At 36.7% G+C, this 23,383-nt stretch overlaps 3 protein-coding genes across 3 annotated transcripts in view; 1 reads left to right on the forward strand and 2 right to left on the reverse strand.

Annotated features, from left to right (window-relative positions):
- Window positions 1-1,259: 1,259 nt before the first annotated feature.
- On the reverse strand, window positions 1,260-6,720 carry LOC133333443 (ribonuclease 3). The gene is made up of 3 exons (XM_061541764.1): window positions 5,217-6,720; window positions 2,602-4,959; window positions 1,260-1,585 (listed from the first exon to the last, which is right to left on the reverse strand). The coding sequence occupies exons 1-3, from the start codon at window positions 6,718-6,720 to the stop codon at window positions 1,260-1,262; spliced, it is 4,188 nt and encodes a 1,395-aa protein (XP_061397748.1).
- A 1,345-nt stretch (window positions 6,721-8,065) lies between these two features.
- On the reverse strand, window positions 8,066-9,071 carry LOC133333451 (oxysterol-binding protein-related protein 11). Its single transcript, XM_061541771.1, has 3 exons — window positions 8,984-9,071; window positions 8,514-8,910; window positions 8,066-8,252 (listed from the first exon to the last, which is right to left on the reverse strand). The coding sequence occupies exons 1-3, from the start codon at window positions 9,069-9,071 to the stop codon at window positions 8,066-8,068; spliced, it is 672 nt and encodes a 223-aa protein (XP_061397755.1).
- A 7,143-nt stretch (window positions 9,072-16,214) lies between these two features.
- LOC133333436 (triple functional domain protein) overlaps window positions 16,215-23,383 on the forward strand; it is a 104,818-nt gene continuing 97,649 nt past the window's right edge. The window contains exon 1 of the mRNA XM_061541756.1: window positions 16,215-16,426. Coding sequence (XP_061397740.1) covers window positions 16,248-16,426 — 179 coding nt within the window. The 5' untranslated portion in view covers window positions 16,215-16,247. The remainder of the gene's footprint in view (window positions 16,427-23,383) is intronic.

The following is a 23,383-nucleotide window of genomic DNA, read 5'->3' on the forward strand; positions in this document are numbered from 1 at the left end:
CTGAATTAAATTTGAAATTATTTCTCCAAACAATTAAAAAATGTTCATATCTTTTTACCGTCTATTTGACGGCAACATACGAGAATCTCTACATATACATATGTATAAGTATTCCATTCGGGGACCCCACCCATTTTCGATTTCTAATTTCGACGATTTTATATAAGTATTATAAAAAAGTATAAGTATTTGGGTTCCTAAAGAACAATAAAATGTATTGACACAATTTTGTTGTCGTTATTGTTGTTTTGTAGATGTTTTTTTCTGCAGATGTCTAGCTCCAAGGTAATTGCACGGATTTGAAAACAGAAAAGACATTTGGCGACTTCAACATTGCAATGTAGGTAGTCTGGCTCCCTTTATTTATCGCTCTCTTTAAAATAACGCAAATGCAAAACAAAGCCATGATGAAGTTTTACAGGAACAATTTACATTGTTTCAAAATTTCCTCTCTCTCATGTAAAAACATTACTTACTTTGGCAAGCATGATTTGTCCAGTCGGTAATGTAATGCCAATAGGGAAAATATAATCCATATTTTAATATTTTCACATAAACAATTAATGAAAAAAGTCACAACATTAACTAAATTCTTCTTCACATATTATTTCTATAATATTCATATCGACGCCTCCGAACCATAGTATGCTAAGTTGACTTATAGTACGTTTACATTTAACCGGATTTCGTTAACCCAGTAGGTTTCAATTGTCAATTCCTTTGCATATATGTCAAATAAATCCTCATAAAGTAGGTTAACCCGGTAAAAAGTTCTAATGTATATGCCGTTTTAGCATGTTTTAAAATTCTTTACGTTTTTAGATACTACGGTCCTTAATTTACATTTACTGAAATTTCGGTAATCATCGGCCAATCCAAACCAAAGTTATAAGCAAACATGTACTTAGCATGGCACGTACGATTAAAGAAACTTCCATACATTGAAAGCTTCTACTGAAAAACTCACTTTTCAGACTTAGCATACTATGGTTCGGAGGCGTCGATATAGAAACAGGTGTAGCTATGCCCCTGCCAAAGTTAATGATTCAAGCTCCATTCGGTCACATACTGTGCCTTGTTTAAATGCCATTCAAACCATTTCGAAAATATATCAACTCATAAAACCTTTGCATATTCTTAAATAATACCAAAAAACCCATATATTGGAAACGGAAAAATATCTATATTATTGTATTTTGAAGACTATAAACATGTTCGGGAAATGTTTGACATTTTTTTCTTTGTGTGTGTGTTTGTGTTTAACAAGATATTTCGCCCGGTTCAGGTTCTAAATCTGATGACGATGATATATCTTCGACTAAATCTTTTAAATCACTTAGTATGGGATTTGTTTTTTCCACATTGTCCTTATCTTCTTCCACTTCGGAACGATGAAAATCTTCATCACTGCTAATATCTTCACAGGGCAAGTCCAATTTCGTTGTGCTTTCTTTGGGCTGTTGAGATTTTCGATTTTCATCTTTCAATGATGAGCAGGTGGAGAGTCGTCGTACACGTTTCTTGGGTGTTATTGAGGCCGACGTGTCATCTGTATCAGAATCTATCATGCTGTTGGATGAATTACCTGCAAATGAAATCGAAAATGGTTATTAAAGCGATAAGGGGGAAAAGATCAAATTGTATTGTAATAAAAGAAGAAGACCGAAAAGTCGCCTTAAAACGCCAAATAGTCTTCTCGTAGAAACTTAAGAATACCAACGATTCTTCTCGTAAAAAACAGAAAACCAAAGGGTCTTCACATCGAAGGCCAAAGAGTCTTTTCGTAGAAGACCGAAGGGTCTTCTCGTAGGAAACCAAAGGGTCTTATCATAGAAGACAAAACGGAAAAAGGGTGTACTCATAAAAGACCAAAGGGTATTTTCATAGAAGACCAAATGGTCTTCTTACAGAAAACCAAATGGTCTTCTTATAGAAGACCGATAGGTCTTCTCATAGAAGACCGATGGATCTTCTCATAGAAGACCGATGGATCTTCTCATAGAAGACCGATGGATCTTCTCATAGAAGACCGATGGATCTTCTCATAGAAGACCAATGGATCTTCTCATAGAAGACCGATAGGTCTTCTCATAGAAGACCGTTGGGTCTTCTCATAGAAGACCGATGGGTCTTCTCATAGATCACCGATAGGTATTCTCATAAAAGACCGGTGCGTCATCTCATTGAAGACCGATGCGTATTCTCATTGAAGACCGATGGGTCTTCTCACTGAAGACATTTTAATAGAAGACCAATGGGTCTTCTAATAGAAGAGCGATGGGTCTTCTCAAAGATATTTTATAGAAGACCAAGGGATCTTCTCGTAGAAGGCCAAAGGGTCTTCTCATAATAGATCGAAAGGTCTATAATGGAAGACATCATGATCTATCATAGAAGACCAATGAATCTCCTTTTTAAAGACCGGAAAAAAGCTTCCAATAACCTCCTCATTAAAGACCGAATGGTATATTCATATGAAGCTTCCTTTACAATAGACCAAAGGGTCTTCTTAAGCAAAACAAAGAGAATACCAAAGGATTTTCTCTGAAATCTTAAATGGCTTCTCATTGATGACCAACACGCCTTCTCACAATCTCTTACCTGTTGCTGGCAATTTCCTATTCGTACTTTCTTGTCGTTTCGCATTCACCCCCACCTCCTCCTGCCCCTCTTCATCCTCATCATCTGGCAGTTCATCACTTGATATATCCTCCCTTTCGCGATATTGTTTGGGTAAATGTGATTCATCGGCAATGTGCGGTTTATGTTTCGGCTTCTTTTCATCCTTCGAATTACCATCCATATCCTGATTGATTTCACGTCCTGTCTGTTTTTTAATACTTTTTGCAATGACACGTTTCTGATGATCCAATTGGGGAAATAGATCTCGGGAATTTTCCAATGCCTGTTTGGCTGCGTTCATTTCGGCCTGTTGTATTGATGACCCGGTGGCTGTGGCCAAACGTTTATTGCGAAAATACACAGCCACCGTATAGACTCGTGTATTGGTCGGCCCTGAAGATTCTATGACCTTGTAGAGCGGTATATCCGGTTCACCACCATCCATGGTACGCAAAGTCAAGCAGCATTGTTGCAATTTTGATTTAGGATCATTCCAATCTTGATTCATGATGAACATTTGCAATCGAGGGAAGAGGCAAACATGGCAAAATTGTTCACAGTAGAGTAGACCCTTGTCTACATATAAGGCGCCCAAAAAGGCTTCCAATAAATCGGCGCGATCTTTGGTTTTCAGCTCAGCCTTTGGATTAGAATAGACGGCGTATTTAGTCATACCCAAATCATCACAAACCACAGCCTGGGTACGATTATTGACCAAAGAGGAACGTAGCAGCGACAAATGACCTTCATGATGTTCCGGAAAATGACGATAAAGATATTCCGAACATATTAGCTGTAGAACAGTATCACCTAGAAATTCCAAACGTTGATTTGAACCCAGGGTGAGGTGAGTAAAACCAATGGATCGGTCCGTAAAGGCTCGGGCCAATAGACGTATGTGTTTAAATTGTATGCCAATGGATTCTTCGAATTTACACAATTCCTGCAGCATGGGATATGATGAAATGCAATCGCGATCACCCATGGGCTCCTGCTCTTGCAGTGGATGTTCGGGTAATTTCTTCCAAATTTCACGCAATTGGTCATCCTCCATGAAAAGGGCATTCATAAAGACTTCATCGGCCACGGATATGCCACCATCTAAAAGCAAAGCCCCCATCAGGGCTTCGAAACAATTTGCCATGGCATGTTTCAATTCCAACTCATGACACAAATCCGAACCATGGGCATAGAGCATATATTCCTCCAAATGCAGTTTCTTGGCTAGCAAAGCCAAATGCTGATTTTGGACAATTGCCGCTCGATATGTTGCCAAGCCACCTTCTTCCAGCTCGGGAAACATAAAAAACAGATGTATGGAACTGAGGAATTCCACCACGGCATCACCCAAAAATTCCAAACGTTCATTGTGTGTAATATTCGACATGGTTTCATATTCCTTGCCAAAGCGGGACATAATGTTGATCAAGGTGTTGATACCTCTTTTCCTGGTGTTCATATAGTGGATTTTCCGATCACCATATTCCGGCTGACGTATACCACAATTGGTCAGTGAGTTACGGGCATGATCGGGATTGGTGCCATAGTTTTCCTTGTACGAAGGATGGGTGAGAGCCAATTGCAGAAGATAACGATTTTTAAATTTGTATTCAATTTTCTTCTCCAGGAAATCCAAAGATTTGTGGAATCTCAAGTGGCCACTTAGGACAGGAACCAACATGGCATGCTGCACAATATCACACATAATTCCCGTACGATGGTAACCCTTGGAACTAACAGCCACAGTGACATTACGTTTCATTCTACCCTGGGTACGCATTTCCTGCAATCTGGCTTCCTTCTCTTCCAGCTTACGTTTATCCTTAAACGATGGCTTGGACATGTTGGCCATGAGATGGCGAAATTTTACATATTCTCTCCATGCCTTTTGATATTCCGGATTACCGGCATAGCTAAGCTGTGGAGGTCGTATACCAAAATGTACAATGGCCGGATGACAAATACCCTCCTCTTTGTCATAACATTCGGGTAAATCGGCAACATTACGATCCAATTGATCAACACGTATGGAACTGGGTTTATAGCCCGGCTTCGTGGCCAACATGCCCTTGAAATTATCCACATAATCTTGCCACTCACTTTGCGGAGTGTGTGTTAGTTTACTCAATAGGGGGCCATCGACCAGGGGTCCCGCATTATCCAATAGATATTTCAGTACTTCACACATGGCCAACACTTCTTTGCCATTGTCGGGTAGGTCACGAACAAAACGTGGCAGAAAGTGGAATGCTGGACAGGTGTCACTGTCACTATCCTCCGATTTGGGTAATAGCGAGAAATCTACCAGTTCCAAAAGCTCGTGGAATAAATATTTAACTGCAATAAAAGAGGGAGAGAGAGGGAAAATGATTGTAAATTATATTTCAATACCGCTAGACTTTGTCTATACATCTGTGTCGGCATATGACAAGGATTAAAAAAAATCGAACAACAAAAAGTCGTGGATTTTTTGAAAAATATGAAATTAAAAAAAAGATTTTTTTGGAATAAAAAAAAACTTTTTAAAAATCAATGGTTCAAAAAATCTTGGGTTCAAAAACTGTTGATGGTGGGACACATCTTAATATACTCACAAAATATATCCAGTTCCTTGACTGTGAAATTCTCCGGCATTTTTTCCTCAACATACAAAATCGTATATTCAATATTGAAACGTATAACCTTGCAGGTCGGCAAATCACCCAGCGGAAAATGGGAAAACAATGAAAATCCCTCAAACAGGAATTCATGTTCATCATGTTTGATGATGGTGGGAGTTTTTGTTAAGAAATTCGTTGGTGGTGAAATGGTAATACGATAATGGTAAAGCCTATTGGCATTATTTGAATTTGGATCACATTTTGGATAGCACTTCTCTCCCGGATAGATGCCATGGCGTATACCAACTCTACGAGATTTCTGAGAACACCGACACAGCGGACCATCATTCATTTCGCCGGGTTCATTGTGCCATAAATCTGCATGTACCCGATAGGGATGCTGGACTTTACGTGACAACTCTTCCATACAATTATCCTGCTCCAGTTTAAATTCTTCATTATCCGAAGAATCTGAATCGGATGAGGAACATCCTTCAGATTTATGTTTACAGACACGACGTCGTGCCTGTCTTGGTGGTGGACAATAGGGTGGTAATTTTTCTCGTATACGTTCAGAACGTTTCAGCAATTCCTCTTCGAATAATTCACACAACAGCGACAAACGTTTGGTGGCCTCAACTTCTTGCACCACATTGGTACGTCGATAATATAAATCAGCTGGAGAGGATCTTACCCACACCTCAGGGGTGTCTTCATCCATTTCGGCCAATTCTTCCATTTTACGTTGTATATCTTCGGGTGTTTCACAATAATTCGAACGCCACATACGTAGTAAACGATCACGTTCGGTTTCTGGTTTCACGGGACGTTCTTCACGTGCCCTTGGTCGTTTTTCACTTTTACTTGAAGATCCCTCGGCATATGTTGATGATTTGGAGGATCTGACGTCTGAACCACTATATGATCCAGCACGTGAATAATAATCTCCACGATGTCTTGACGAAGATGATGAGGAATAACGATAACTGGAGCCAGAATTACTGTGTGATGAGGCGGAAGGTGCTGCTGGTGCTCCATAAGAATAATAATTGCTGGCATACGAACCGACACCAGCACCATATTTATACGAGGAATGGCGATAATCACCGTGACCACGATGATAAGTTGGTTCGCCACCATACTCATAGGAATGTTGAGAATATGTACTGCCAGCAACTGGAGGTTGCCAAGCCTTTGCGGCAGCATAACTATCGTAGGATGCGGGATAATTGCTGCCATAATCATATGTGTCTTCATAGCTTTTAGCAACAGCCGTGTGATCCGTTGCTGCTGGTATGGTCGTATCATATGTACTTTCACCAGGATATGGCACCGATGGTGGTGGTGGCGGCGGAGGTGGTGCTGCTACACTGGCAGCTGGTGGAGGTGGCGGTGGTGGCATATTGCAAACTAAATTATACAAATTATTTGGATCTGCATATGCCAAGGGATTCACCGGATGGTGTTCCTTTGGATTGTTGGGAATTTGTTTACTCATTGCGTTGCGAAGTTATTCCTTTCGTTTCAATGGAATGCCCGATGAAAACCTCCAACTTCTCGGTAGGTATCTAATTCTAAAGCCGCTAGTTATTCATTTGAACGGCGTCGCAGAACGAGAGATTTTATTTGTTTAGAATGCGATAAGCAAAACAAATAACGAAAACAAAACATATGTAAACAACAGAGGTGGGAGTGTAGCATTGTTAACGAATAATAAATTTAAAAAAATCAGCGCAGTAGAAAAAAATCAAAAAAATATATTAAAAAATCCAAAATTAAATAAAATATTAAAAAAATAATGGCTAATGAAAAAATAATTTCTAAAAATAATATTCCTTAAACAATAAAAAAAAAAATAACTCAAAAAATATATTCTCAAAATTCACACTTGTTGCCTTGAAAAAATATTAAAAAAATAATGGCTTAAAATAAAAGTATTTTTTAAATCAAAGGCTGGTTAAAAAAAAAATTATTTTTAAAAAACCCACGCCCCAATGGATGTACCAATAATAATTAAAAAAAAATGATTAATACTTATGAAGGCTTTTAAAAAATCCTGGCCTATGGAAGACCTTAAAATAATATTCTCAAAAAAAAAAAATAACTCAAAAATATTTCTCAAAATTCCACGCCTTAAAAAATATTGAAAAAATAATGGCTTCTTGAAAAAATAATTTCTAAAAATTCAAGCCTGGTTAGTTCCTTAAACAATAATTGAAAAAAAAAATATTTACCAAAACATCCAAAATATATTCTCACGACTTGTTGATTAGTTGAAAAAATATTTATAAAAATGCCAAGCATTGTTGCTTTCTTAAAAAAAAAAAGTATTTTTTTAAATCAAAGGCTGGGAAAAAAATTATTTTTAAAAAACCCACGCCATGGATGTACCAATAATAATTAAAAAAAAAATGATTAATACTTATGAAGGCTTTTTTATTTAAACAATATTTTTTTGCAATTTGGCGTAAAATTGTTACATAATAAGTTTGAAAAAAACTTATCAATTGTTACGCGCTTGAAGCGTATTGCTTTTTTGGTATAGATCTGGACAATTCGGAATGGTTAAATGATGTTGTTACAATATGGCTATACAAAGTTATTAGGGCAGGACTAAAATGGTGCTCAGAAGGATTTGTAATGGGAAATAGAATTAATTTCAAAAACTGGAAAACATTGAATAAATTTTAATAACAATAAACACAATAAATCAATGTTAAATTAGTCGGGCCAATGTTGGATCACTGGCTATTTTGTCTTGCTGCTATACACAGCATGATTTGTTTGTTTGCTCTTTAATTGACAAACGACGACGACGGCGTCCGGCCGACATAACTAGAACGCTAATTAACACTTGTCGTCTCCGAATGCGGTGTATGGATCTCTTGATGACGCTGCAACAAGCTGAGGCACTGATGTAGGCATTGTGTACTGGCGGTAGATATTGCTTTCATTAACAATAGATCGGGATCGGTTGGTGAAAATGTTTCACATTCAATGTTTTCGATGGCTCGAGCGAGGGAAGCGTTGCTGTAATTAGAGACAAATATATATAAAAGATTTATAAATTAAAAAAAAATTTAAAATCTTCTTTAGTGATGGACGATTCAAAATATTTAAAAAAATGCAAGCTTGCGCATCTATCTTTTTTAACGTCCAAGTCTATTGGTGGCCTTTTAATAAATTTTTAAAATTCCACACCTGTTGATTGTTTTTTTTTTTAACAATATTTATATAAAAAAGGAAACTAGTCTAAAATAGACATATTATTTTAAAACACATTTTCCCTACCATTGTTCGGTTAAGTATAAAGCTTGACGAGCCGAAGCCATTGCATCGGATGCGGCCAATAGCTCTCTCGGTGGCAATGGTGTTGAATTACTTATATCCATAGCTTTTGTGTGACTTTCGACAACCGCCCGCAAACCATCTACCCATTCTTGGCGGGCCCTAGCATCGGCTGCTCTCAGCTTAATGGTATCACCGGAAGCACAGCCGATTGAAAATGTGCGAGAATCCTCATCACTGGGACAGACAACAGCACCAGCCAAATGTACTTGTCCACGTGGAGAACCATTTAGTACATGAGCCGGTGGGGGTACGTCATCCGAGGCCGATGTGCTGTCCGACAAATAATAACTGAGTATACCGCTTTGTGGATCCACGGTAAACCATCTATACTGCCAACCTAAATGAACACAACATAAAAATTATTAAATAAATCGCAATATGTTTAATATATATGCGCCACACACACATACCTTTCATAACATTGGTATACTTGCACAGCAAGCCATTTAATTGATGACGTACTCCTTGATTCAGTACCTTATTTAGATTGGTTTCCATTGCTTTGACGTGTCTAATGCTGTGGCCGCCGCTGCTGTCCTTAATTGCTGGTAGCAATTGTTGATATGCCTGTTCTCCCGTTTGTTGTGGTGGTGTCGTTGTTACTATACTACAATTGTCGTCCTTCTCGTCCTTTTTCAATACGCTCGGATTAGAGTAGATGCTCTGTCCGGACGTATTCTCATATATCAATAGGCCTTTTTGTTCCGTGGCTGCTGTTGTTGTTACAAAACTCACTGATCCTACTTGGGTTGGATGGCTATCCTCCGCCGTATTGGGGCTCTTTAATCTCGATTTGTTTTTACGATGTTCAAAGGTTGTTTTTATTTTACGTAGAATTTTTGCAAATTTTCTCGAACTATGTCAATGGAAGAATGTCAAATGTGTCTGGGACTCAGACGCAACAACAACAGTTTGCTGGTTGTATGTAAAATGATGAAAATCGTTGACGAATTCCTAGGATTACTCCCAAAAAGATAGGTCTGACGCACTTGATGAGCTCCTGTTGTTCCTGGGTTTCTCTTTGCTGTGAGAAATACAAAGTTGCGTGAGTGATTTGAGACCGCTGTCATTTTTGACGGCGTCATCAGGTGGCTTACAAACAGTTAACACAGGAACGTGTTTGTTTAATGAATTTAAAGGTAATGTGGTGTTTAGGCAGGATACAAATAATACCAGTAAATTATACATTTTTATTTACTGGTATTAACCGTTCCAATTTCATATATATTTTGTACATATTCGATATTATCGTAATTATAATTAAAAAAAATTAAAATAAGTAAAACACCATCTCTAGGTATAAACGACTATTCCAACTAAAAAAATGTAATTTGTTGTTGTAGACGTTTACAATAGCAAGGCCTATAAATAAGGTCGTTGAGCGAGACCAGCTGGATATCAACTGCCTCTTCAGTTTGCTTTCAAAATCCTTTATTGTGAATTATTTCCATTATAAAAACGTAAACAAGTCACATTATTGACATCAGACTTGAGAGAAAACAGCTGACTTTCCTTAGTTGCGTGACCTTATTAATAGATCTTGCACAAGTAATGGTCTGTTCCCGTACTGCAAGAATCTACTTTTTACTACGATAAACAACAATTTTATTTTATGATATCGAAGAAAATTGTAAAATCGAGTAGATTTGTTGCAGTACGGGAACAGACCATTTGTAAGTAAAATTTATTAAAGCGGTGTACACACTATCATTTTTGACTGTCAGTTTTTTTATCGATTACTGACTGTCCAACAACCATAAATATTTTTGTGGTTGCCTGATGAATGACAAACATGTGAGGCCACACTATCAAACAAGCAAAATTTGAGGAAGAGTGCCATTCAAAAATGCTAGTATGTACACCGCATAAGTCTCTTCTTCATTTCGATAACATAGTTTCATGTACAGATAATGATTAGATAGTTAGAACTGTAGACGTCTTATTCTAACTCATTGAAGGAGATATGCAACAATGCAAACGATAATATACGTATGATAAATGTGAAAACATGCTGTAAGAGAAAAGGCTTGCTCACGGCCTATAGATCTTGCACAATAGTGACGACGACTGCGCAGAACGGCGTGGCAAAACAGCGGTATTGGCGGCTTTATTCTCTGTTTAAACCGATATGATTTGCCACTAGTAGTCGAGAGTAACGAGAGTAAAAGTCGACTTTCCTATTTTTGCCTTTGACTATAAAGGGCTAAGCCATGGCCTATAAATAAGGTCACCAAGGGAGACCAGCTGATTATCGATACCTCTCAAGTTTGCTGTTAAAATGCATTATTTTCCATTATGAAAACGTAAACAAAGTCGAAAATTTTGTCATTAGACTTGAGAAAAAACAGCTGTTTTCCAAAATCGATTTTCGCGATGTTTTACAACAACCACAAGGAAACGATATGCGTTTGTGTTATCGTTTCCTTGTGGTTGTTGTATTTTGCAATTTAAAGGTGAATTTTCCATCTTTCGATTTTGTCAAACCTGTTCAAAATCGATTTTCGAGTTTTCCGACTAATGCAATTTAGTTTGAAATAAATTACATTTCAAACGCCAAAAAAATTTACTTTTTGTTTTGGTTCGTTCATGTAAACTCGCACCTTTTGTGAACAAAAAGTACGCTTGTTACAAAATTATAAATAGAGCAACTGTAATTACTCTCAATGAGAGAAATGCGAGAGAAAAAAGCTCTCATGACGAATAACCATGACAAATAGTGTAACGTGGGTCTATGTTTTGTAAACATAACGGTTCTCATTTTGTCTCCATCCAACCTCATTCGTAACATTTTGGTTATACCACTTTGAATTCGGCCTTTATCGTCCATTTTATCTCCTCCTCCCATTCATTTCAATTTTTCTTCAGTTGGTAAAAAAGTCAAGAACAAAATTCGGCACAAAACTTCGGCACAGAGATGGTCAATAATGTTCTGAAAAAATGTAAACAAATGAATTTTACAATAAATAAATATTTTATACATTTTTCTTACCTTCCCTTGTCATTCTAAAAATAAAATTGCGCCGATTCGAGAAAACGAAAATTCTTAACCGTTATTTTTTTCTTTGTTCTTTTTTTCATTATAACGATAGTACTAAGAATGCAATAATCGAAAAGTCACAACAGAAAATCGATTTTTTGATTCTCGCTGCACACAAAAGCCGACTTCGATTTTTAGTCTTTAGACAACAAAAAGTCGATTAATCTAAAGTCGACTTGTTTATCCCTAGTTTCAACCGACATGATTTGTAGAGTTGGGCAATCGATCATTCTCGTTTCTTTTTTAAAAAGGAACTAGTTCCTTAATGTAGTTCCTTTGAACTATGTAATTACTTCATAATTAAGAGTCGAACCACGAATGAGAGAGGGAACAACGCTCGTCTGTACATGGCATTAGGCTTTTCAATACAAAAAGTCGATTAATCGAAAGTCGATTTACTTATCCCTAATTTCATAATTTGTAAACAACACGGTTTCCTAAACCTCATTCGTAAACTTTCGGTTATACCATTTTGAGTTCATCTTTATCGGCCATTTTGTCTTCTCCTGCCATTCGTTAGCAGGTGGAACGTTTTTCAATTTTTTCAGTCGTCGTTTTTATTTTAGCTCCGTTCCAAAACCTAAAAGAATCTACTAATTTTACAAGTTTTGCAACTTTTTACTCGAAAACCGTTCCTGAACCCATAAAACTGGTAAAGCATTGAATCAAATTTAAGAGAGCACAAAACAAAATGGCTTTCTCTTTGTAAACTTTTTGTTATGTTGATTTTGAAGTATTGCCATCTAATTTTGGCATATTTACTAGATTTGCGTTCCCGAACTTTTCAAATTATTTTGTACTCTGAGACTTGAAATGTTTCCCTTTTACTAGCTTTACTATTAAACAAGTGAAAAAGCGTTAAGTTCGGCCGAGCCGAACTTTGGATACCCTCCACCACAGGTATTTGAAATAAAAAGTGGACCGATATTTATAATTTTAAATAGAGATATTTGGTACCCAATATGAACCCACTGTACCAAATTTCAGCGAATTCGGTTGAAAATCGCGCTTAAGAACCTCAAAATACCGAAAATATGGAGTGCCCTTATATGGGGGCTACCAGAAAAAGTGGGCCGATATTTATAATTTTTAGTAGAGATATTTGGTACGCAATATGAACCCAATGTACAAAATTGCAGCGAATTCGGTAGAAAAGCGCTCTCAAGAACCCCAAAATACCGAAATTGGGGGGTACCCTTATATGGGGGATATCCGAAAAAATTGACCTATATTTAAATTTTTTTGTGGAGAGATTTGGTACCTGCTAAGAACTCAAAATACTAAATTACAGCCAATTCGGTGAAAAATACGATAAAAACCCAAAAAATACTGAAAATTAGGAGGTACCGTTATATGGGGGCTACAAGAAAAAGTGGACATATATTTATAATTTTTTGTGGATACATTTACTACAAATTCGCTTGAAAAACGCGCTCAAGAACCCCAAAATACCGAAAATTGGGGGGTACCCTTATATGGGAGCTATGCCTAAACGTGGACCGATATATCCCATCTTCGAACTTGACATGCCTGCAGACAAAAGACAACCCTATGCAAAATTTCAGCACCCTATCTCAATTCCTTCAGAAGATAGCGTGATTACAACAGACGGACGGACATGGCTAGATCGTCTTAGAATTTTACCCTGATCAAGAATATATATACTTTATAGGGTCGGAAATGAATATTTCGATGAGTTACAAACGGAATGACAAAATTAATATACCCTCCATACTATGGTGGAGGGTATAAAAAGTACTGGAACACACCATTTGTTGGCGAAGGTTTGCGTACGACGTCGCTTGAGTCTTGGCAGAACGAAGATTAACAAGCGAATTTTATGAAGGCTGGAGTCTTGGAGGCTTCCCACTGTTCTTTTGAATCTCTCTCTCTCTCTCTCTCTTTTATTATTTTTTTTTTTTTCGTTTTTCCATATATAGTTCCTTTGCTCCATATAGTTCCTTTGATCCATATAGTACCTTTGCTCCATATAATTCCTTTAGTCCATACAATTTCTTTGCTCCATATAGTTCCGACTCCTACATAGTTCTTTTGAATCTCTCTCTTTCATCATTCATATATTTTTTTCGTTTTTCCATATATAATTCCTTTGCTCCATATAGTTCCTTTGCTCTTTATAGTTCCTTTGCTCCATACAGTTCCTTTGCTTCAAATAGTTCAAAAAAGGAACTGGATCAGAGAAAGGAATTATATTAATTAAAGAACTGGAACTAGTTCCGTTCGTTCCTTTCTCGGAATAGTTCCAATGAACTAGTTCGTTTCGGAACTACCCAACTCTAATGATTTGATAGTAGTAGCGAAAAAATCACAAATTTATGGGAAATTTTAATGTTTCCCGGATAAAAAATATGTGAAAAGTGTAATTAACAATGTAAATTTGCAATATTCGGTAGTGTATAATGAATTAAAATCAATTTGATGTGGAAAAAAGTGAAAAGAAAAAATGCCTAATGCCGCAAAAGAGCATAGACGAAAAAATCAATGAGCATCATTAAAAGGAAGAAGAAGCAGTTTTTTGAGGCACCACCAACAATAAGAAAAAATCTTAGCAATTGTATAGATGTGTGTGTGTGTGCTGTGTGTTTGTTGGTTGGTTTTTGTTTGAGTGGTGTTTGTGGTGCGTGTATTTCTTTCATTTTTCTTCTTTGATGGTGAGGTCTGTGAGTGACGACGACTGAGACTTGTTCCCTATTCTATAGAACAAGACAATACCACATAACTCAGCCAACCAGCCAGTCAGTCAGCCCAAAGAATAACTTAATGTGTTGTAAAATAAAAGAGGGCTTTAACAACGAAAGGAAGAAAGAGTAAAATGAAAAAAAAAATACAACAACGAAAGCGCCGCTGTCTTTTACCATTGTTGGGACTGTGCTGTGCTAATGTAATATGGAATTATATTTGTTGGATACCACCTATCATTGAACAAGAATTGAAGCGAGTGTGGTTTTAATTTTTATTGATTGATTTTTTTTTTGTAAATGTGTTTTCTTGCGTTTCCCCCTCATTTGTCTGGCTGTAAAAACAAACGTATGGTTAAAAGAAATAAAGTGTGTGTGTGTTTAAGTGCGCTACATATTTGTTTCCCTGTGACATATGATATGTATGTTGGTGGTGCAATTTGCCGCCCTCTATCTCTCTTCCACCTCCCGTTATGCTGTTTTGCCTTTGGCCAAATATTTTCATATTAATTTCCCCTAAATGAAAAATTTTAATCTGTCGGTGCCGTTAATTTTGTTGTAAATTCGGAAATGAAACCAAAGAGGGTGGAATTTTAAAACAAACAAATGTCAGTTGGCTCACTGGCTGGTTGACAGTTGGTTCTTGTGTTGTGTGTTACTACACCCATATGTAAAAAATGTCGTTGTCGAGATGTGTTGGTTGTCTCTTATCCAGAGTTGTCAGTGGTGTAGGACGATAGACACAGTCATACGCCGCCATGCCTTGTTTTGAATTTTACAAGTTCTGTTAAAAGCAAATAAAAAGGAATGGAGAAAAAAATTAAAGAATTGTGAAATAAAATAATAATTGTGTTAAAAAAGAAAAGCAAAAAAAAAATATTGCAGAAATGTGTGTTTCCTTAAAAGAAGAATAAGTATAAGAAAAAAAGAAAGCTATAATTAAAAAGTAAATCAAACGTCAACTAACAAATCCAAATAAAGTAAAACAAAAAAAGAAAAAAACAAAACAATAAGCCCAAATAACAAAAAAGAACAAACAGAGAACGAACAGAGGAAAGAAATCATCAACACACACTTGCTGACAGTGTTTTGACGTTGACGCCGTCGTCGTGAGAGCAGAGCACCATTATTTGCCTGGTGTCGTCGGTGTGTTTGTGTTATGTTTTGGCTGGCCTGTGTTGAGTGTGTGTGTGTTTGTCTGGTGGCTGCCTGGGATGGTGGTGTAGTTTTGTTTTCATTTTTGCGATTTTCATTTATCATTGTTTTATGTTTTTTCTTTATACTTTTGTTGTTGTTGCTGTTTTGTTCTTGTGTGTGAATATTATTTTGTCATGACTTTTGCTGTTTTGCGGATGCCTGCCCGACTGTGCTGTGCTCTTTTACGCGTGCACTGCTGCTCTGCTCTGTTCTGTTCTTGTCACATATCGAACAAAAAACGTTTTGTTTTGTGAATTTTTATTCTCGGTGTAGTAGTTTGTTGTTGTACGCCGCGCCAGTGCCCGTGTGAGAGTTTTTATAATATTTTTGTGTTTCAACCCAGGATGGCCCTGAAAATGTTTGCCAAAATTTTGCAAAAATCGATAAATATACGAAATATCCTAAAATCATCTAATGCAACAACAACAAAAATCGCAAATTTAAACCTCTGCTAATTATGAAATAAGAAGAAATAACAAACAAAGAATAAGAAAAAAAAAATATACAAAATAAAAGAAATACAAATTAAACAAAATTCCACACATAAATTGTGTGTGCTCGTCGATAGTGTAGTATTAAATAAAATTCCAAGAAAAATATTATTAACTGCCCTGCATCTGGCCCAACCAAAAATAAACAAATCCAATTGTGAATACGTGAACAAATTCTTTACAAACTTAACTTGATTTAGTAGTGCAGCGGATTTAACATCATTACCAGTAAACCCCTACCTCCATCATCATGGACGGGCAACGCGCTCGCGACATTCTTACCTTGTTGCAGGAGCGCGTCGTCTTCCTTACCGGTGGTAGGGATAGACGTGGTGGTCCGATCCTATGCTTTCCGGCAACGCCTCGACGTGATCGTTTAAAACCAGATGATTTAAGGCGTTTACTTAGCTATTTAATAATGATACCAAGGTATGTTGAATGTGTGGATATATTGTTGTTGTTTTAATTTATTAAATGATTATTCATTTTTTTTACATATAGTTATTTGTACCTATGATAAGGAAAAAGAAGGATTAAATAAAAATTTGGAAACATGATCGATTGCATAGACGGTACACTTAAAAATATGAATTGTCTAATTCAGTGTCAATTGGAATTCCCATTATGATGCATGACGAATGCATGGGAACCGACAACAATTCTATTATGGAATAATTTGTTTTGTGTACTATATGACTTATTTGGTATCGATGCGATATTCTCAATTGCAATTGCAAATGTCTTTACGATATGACCTTTTGACCTGCAGATATTTCACACTGTTTTTTGGAGAAAATATTTACATATCAAGTTTAAAAAACATATTTCCTTAAAACCCCTCCATATTCAGTTATCAGTTATTATGTGAAAGAAATTGTCTAAAATATTACTCCATAAATGTTGGAAATTTACCGATAGACCACAAAAAGTCTAACACACCTGAAGTGTGATAACTTGTGTTGACGTTTGTGTGTCTAAGAAAAATATGCCTAAAATTCAATATGAATTATGTATTTAGTTTAAAATTAAACAAATATTAGTTTACCCTAAGAAGTCTTTTGAGCTAATCTGGCAAAAATTGTAAAACCGGTTTCTGGTGCCATTTACCTTTTCATATATTCCAAAAATTTAGAAAAAGAAAACAAAAACTGATAAGACCGACAGTAAAAACTAACAAAAACAATATTGTTTTGTTGTCAAACACATAAAGATAATTTATGTGATATCTATCGGGACATACCACGAGGGTTTGGATTTATTTTTTCGGTTCATACTTTACAATAATGAATGCATTTTGGTTATAGAAGGTATGGTAAAAGAGGAAAATAGTAAATATATTTGTTATTGTCACTTTTTTTGGTGTAGGTGTTTATGCTGGCTGTTGATGCGTTTCATGCAGTTTGGAAAACATTCAGGAAATGGGGTTTCTATACATCGATAAAGGAACATGGCTTAATCATTTCCCTCCAAAATTCATTCGAGAGTTATTCCAGCCACAACTGGACACAATGAAAACGCTCCAAGGTGTGCAAAAATAAAGCAGTGGCGGATTATCTGCCAACGTCCCTTTGAAGTACAAAATAAGTGAATTAAAGCTGATGTAGATGTTCTATCTATATCTGGCTTTATCCTTAAAAAATGAAGACGGTTTTCTGTTTTAATTATAGGAAGTCTTCAATCTAGTGAACATCTGAATAGGATGTTTCGTGCATAGGCAATTTAAAATATGTCATTTATCTACACAGGACATTACGAAAGAGTTTAAAATTTTTATCGATAAGTTGAATGAGATTTTCTATATATAGATGACATGCCATTCCTCCCTGTCGATCAAAAAAGGTTTGGTTTTAGGAAATTTAAAATGTGTATTTTATTTATACATATCCTCACAAATTTATATCGATAAGTTGAAGGATATTTTCTATATATAGACGACCTATGACATTCCTCCCTGTCGATCGAAAAAAAAAGGCTTTGGTTTTATAGTAGACATGAAGAGTTTATTCCAGCTATTAAGAATATTTGTAATAGGACTTTCTCCAGCCATAGAATATCCTAGATGAGTCCTCTGTCTATTCATCAAATATCTTCTCTTCATGGAGGAACAGTGACAGGAACACTATATTGTCCGCTTATAAAAAACGTGGACATTGCATTCTTCCAAAGAAGTTCGAAAACAAGATTTCTACCTATGTAAGACTTGAGAATGTTTTTTTATAAACTCGTAATTTTTACTTATCGAATACCTGAAGAGATTGTACCATATGTAGAACAAGTGAAAATGATCTTTGATGATGGCGTATAGAGAACCTGTAGGTTCTTCATTCTTCTGTAAAAGTCTTGTGGAATGTATATAAATAAGATATGTAAAACCTGAGAAGGGTAATAAAATGTTAGCAACCCAGTGGGAGATTTTCTATCTATGGAAGGCATGAAGGGAAATTACCTATTAGAGATTTGAGGGGAGTTATATACCTATAGATGATCTCAAGAGAAGACTCTCATAGGATATTTCATTAGGTATGGTTCTATCTGAAGACCCTAAAGAAAAAGTAAAAAAGTGTCAGGTGTTGCTGACAGTTATAAACCCCCAGCCTATGGAGTTCTTCAGAATTACACACAGATTTTATTATTAGCTTTATAAAAGAAATTTGTTTTTAACAAAGAGGTTTCGGATTTAATGTTGAAAACATTTTATAAAATATTGACCATTGACCATGAGGGAGGTACCGGAGGGAGTGGACTACTGGGTCCCGTCTTCGGAATTGATATAGGGTTATTAACGAACAGGTTGTGCAAGGTTTGGTTTAAATATGACATTCCATTCGCCTGATTTTGGATTTACAAATATTGAAAAATTTGACCATTCGTGGGGGAATTACCAGAACGAGTGGACCAATGGGTCCCATTTTTGGTAAAGGTAAGAGGTTGTGCAAAGTTTGGTTCAAAATGGACCTTCCATTAGCTTGATATTGGTAATACAAATATTGAAAATTTTGACCCGCTGTGGGGGAGGTACCAGAAAGAGTAGACCAATGGGTCCCATCTTCAAACTTGATCTAAACTTGGTAAAGATAATAGGTTGTACAAATTTTCGTTAAAATCGGATAGTCCGTTTGCATGTTATAATAAAATTAATTTTTAGCACAATTCTGACCATTTTGTGGGGTAGGTACCAGAAGGAGTGGACCGATATTCCTCATCTTCGAACTTAAACTAAGTTTGGAAGAAATATTAAGATGTGGAAAGTTTAAATGAAATCGGTTGCTGCCTTCGAGAGTTATCGGGAGCACCAGCCAGACAGACGAACATCGAACGGACGGACGGACATGTGTAAATCAACCTCCAATTTTCTGAAACGGATTTGGTCCAAAGAAACATGGAGTCTAAAACCAATATTTCGATGAGGCATAGATTTTCACCGTATCAAAGTGTATATACTGAGGCTGAGGGTATAAACAACAAAAGGATATTATTTTTTAGAAGACCTAAGAAAAGTTCCATATCTTGAGTTCTGTCCAGAAAAGTTGTTTCTTTATTGACAAATGCCTTTTGTTAGTATCGTTTCAGTGGTTTTTCCCCTAACAACCTCAATTTTTAGGAGCTTTGTTCCAAAGTCTTTCTACATATAATTATGTCTTGCAATACAGCACATCACAGCCATACCATACCCATAATATATCCCTTATTATAAATTTTGTACTTTGTTCCTACTTTTGGTTCGGAACAAAAAAAAAATGGAAACAAAATGGAAACAAAATAAAAAAATACAATTTTCCTTATATTTTATTCTGTTTATACGCATTTGGGACAAACTGACTGACGACAGCAACACAAACCAACAACGAAGACGTCGTCGTCGACAACAACAACAACAATGTCGTCCGCCGTCTGGATATGAATGCATAAAGGCTTATTGAAATTCTGAGAATGCCACTGAAATGTACACTGAAAGAAATGGAATTTGTTTATTTCGTTTTTTTTATTTAATTGGGTGTGATCAAGAAGCCTTCATTTTCTTGGGCCCCCCAGGCCATTTGGTTATGATCTGTTGTCGTCGATTTGCTGCTCCCTCTCAACAAGTGCAAACTTGTGCAAAATTGTCTCTTTTTTGTTTTGTTTCGTTTTTTTTTTTAGTATGACAATCCTAGTGGCCCGGCAGCTTGCTGTTTTTGGTGGTGGCGACTGACGTCGATTGGGGTAATGATTCATCATCATCATCACCGCCATCATCATCGTTGTCGACCAAAACAAAAAGCCAAAATGCAATGCATACGAATTTGATGTTTATATTTTTTATTGTTAGTGTGTGTGTCTTGCTGCGTGTTTGTGCGTGCAGTTTAATGATCCTTTTCTGTTTTTCTGCTATTGGTTGTTCGCGGTCGTTCTCTCTCATTGATTTTTCATACTTTCGTAAAGTAAGAAAGACCTACTAACTACCAGACCTACCATCTAGCAGATTATTTTTAAATATACATAGCCCCCCTGTCATGCCATACCAACTACTCACCCCTACGACGTTGTGCTTAAATGCACAAATTTTCAAAAATTTTTTGCAAACAAAAAATTCATCCCTTCAAAAATTATGGTTTGATTTTAGCACGAATGTTAATTAAAAGAGGAAATGATTTCGTGACTATTGCCAATCACGGATACTACTCTTGAAGATCATCCACCACTCTTTGTAGTAGGGCAGGATGTTAGATTGTGTGATATTGCATTTCATATTGTAGATAATAAACACAAATTATTAATTTATTCAGCATAATCATCATCATGACGTTATTGTAATTTGTTGTTGTAATATAAGGAGTATGTTTTACATGCTATGCCGGATCGATCTTTTTAAGAATATTATTTCATAGATAGGTTGAGCAAAGTTTGCTTCAAATCGGACACTCAATACGCCTAATATTCATAGATACAAAAATTTTTTGAAAATTGTTTACCCTTTGTTGCGGAGTGGAACAATGGGTACCATCTACAAACTTAATCTAGGTTTGGTAAAGGTAACTGGTTGTGCAAAGTTTGATTCAAATCGGACATTCAATTCGCATGATATTGGATTTATAAGTATGAAAAATTTTGACCCTGCCCATTGGTCCACTGCTTCTGGTACCTATTCCACGGTACCAGAAGCAGTGGACCAATGGGCCTATCTTCGCACTACATTTAGGCTTTGTATAGTTAATCGGATAGTCCGTTCGCATAATATTATAAAATTAATTTTTTTTCACAATTTTGAACATTTTGTGATAGTGGACCTATATTCCCCATTTCGAACTTAAACTAAGATTGGAAGAAATATTAAGATATGCAAAGCTAGGATGAAACGTACATACCCATATGTCGCTGTACGAAGCCATGTGCCAGGCCTATACCGAAGCCCACCATTTGGTCCACCCCCGCCTGGCGTACCCGATCATCGCAAAACAGCAGCTACAACAAATATGGCTGGCAAAATCCCGCTGCCGATTACAGTGAGGGAGCGTTTCACATGCTCGCCGTCATCCATCAAATTCTATTCACACAGTGCAGTGGTGAGGCCGATCCCAATGAGACATACTCGGTTGCTCATGAGCTGGAAATACAGGTAGCCAGCTTTGCTGAACGTGTGAAGCAATGACGGTGACGCCTTGACATGGCTGTAATCTTTTACAACCATGAAAAGAAGGTCACCACCTGGATAGCTCAGCTAAGAGCCGATGTTACCAGCGAGGAGACCATGTTATCTCAGGAGAAACTTGAGGACATTGAAAGTCTTTTGCAACAATATCGCGATCAATACTTCGATGAGACACATTTTTACCGTATCAAAATGTATCATTCGCCATAAGACTGAGGGTCTAAAACCGTATATCTCAGGGTTTTAGACCCTCAGGCTTATGAGTATGATATACCATATATAGAATTCCCGTAATAGATATTCTATCCATAGAAAGCCTAGGTGTGTTCTCCGAATGATATTATACGTTTTAAAGTTTTAAATAGGGAGGACTCTCCTTGCTTCGGGTAACCATGGTCGCTACCGTGTTTGTCACCGTAGTGACCGTAGAATGTGCTGTATGTGAGGGATTGAGGTCGACCATGGCAAGGGCTTGGCAGCTAAGCCTGAATAAGCTTGTTGAGGCGCACATGTATCAACAAGGCTCCGTTCTAATACAGTCGGGACCCTGACTGCAAATCGTAGAACGCTGATGGGTTACTTTAAAAGGTAATAACCGAGACCACCTTTGAGATGGTTATTTAGAGGCGCCATTCTCGCCTGGTCGGCTCAGGGATCATCGGCACTCGGTCATTTCCTTCGAAACCCCTGAGCCCGCTGATTGTGCGCGACTGTTTATTTGCTATTCACAGCTACCCAATAAATAATATTGGGCTTCCCACTATTCACAACCTGTGGACGCGTCCGTTAGCATTCAGCTCTGATCCACGAAGGCGGAGAGAAGGACTCCAGGACTTTCTTACAACTTTTCAAAATCTAGAGTGATTATCCGGAAATAATATTTAGGCAGATTCTGGGGTTTAGAAACCCGCTTACTTCAATTGAAGAAATTATTCTCTATGCCTGTCAACCCCTTTCAAATTCAATATCAGTTCAGATTTTTTGTTCTTTAACCATTTCTAGCTTGTTATTCCCCTACTACGCTTTGCTTTAGCGCCTCCTCCCTTCCATTAGAAACCCCGTTTAAATAAATCTGTTTTAAGATCGACATAAAATGCAGCTCTGAGCACGTTCAATTTGCAATACCTAGTCGTATCACAGACACAGCTATAAATCTCTTCTTTTCAATTAGTTCAGCGTATTTTGCATTTTTTTCAATTTTCGTAAAGCCGTTTATTTATTATATATAATTAAGCGATATTCTAATTCGTGATGTAGAATTTATTTTTAGATGTCATTGATAACCCTAATTTATATCGGAATTTTAATTTGTATAGGCAATGTTCCAACTTCTTGGCCATAGGGGCCATGAGGATTTCATATTTATGGCTATCAGGCAAGCCTTATTTAAAAAAAGATGTATCCTTTTTGGATTTTTTATCTAACCTGACATTCGCTTGAATGATTCTTTTGTTAATCTTTCAAATCTCACAACTATCCAAATGTAAGGATAGTTCATATTTTGAATGTGGACTTGAGAGTAATTCATTATTTATGTCCATCCAACCAAGAGCAAACATGCTTTTCTTTTTGTTGAGTTTTTTTGTTGCAATACAACGGGGTTGGACATTGTATTTGTATATTTTGTTCCGAACTTTATACTATTTAAAATGACTTAACACCCCATCATCAACCGGCATCCATCCATTGCATCGATCCATTTCCATATGTTATAGGCAGCCAGGCTGCCTGCCGCCCTACCTCTTGCAGTTGCAAAGAAT

This window comes from Musca vetustissima, unplaced genomic scaffold (genome assembly GCF_032173495.1).
Source record: "Musca vetustissima isolate MV318-11 ecotype Yass unplaced genomic scaffold, APGP_CSIRO_Mvet_v1 utg3767, whole genome shotgun sequence".
Lineage (NCBI taxonomy): Eukaryota > Metazoa > Arthropoda > Insecta > Diptera > Muscidae > Musca > Musca vetustissima.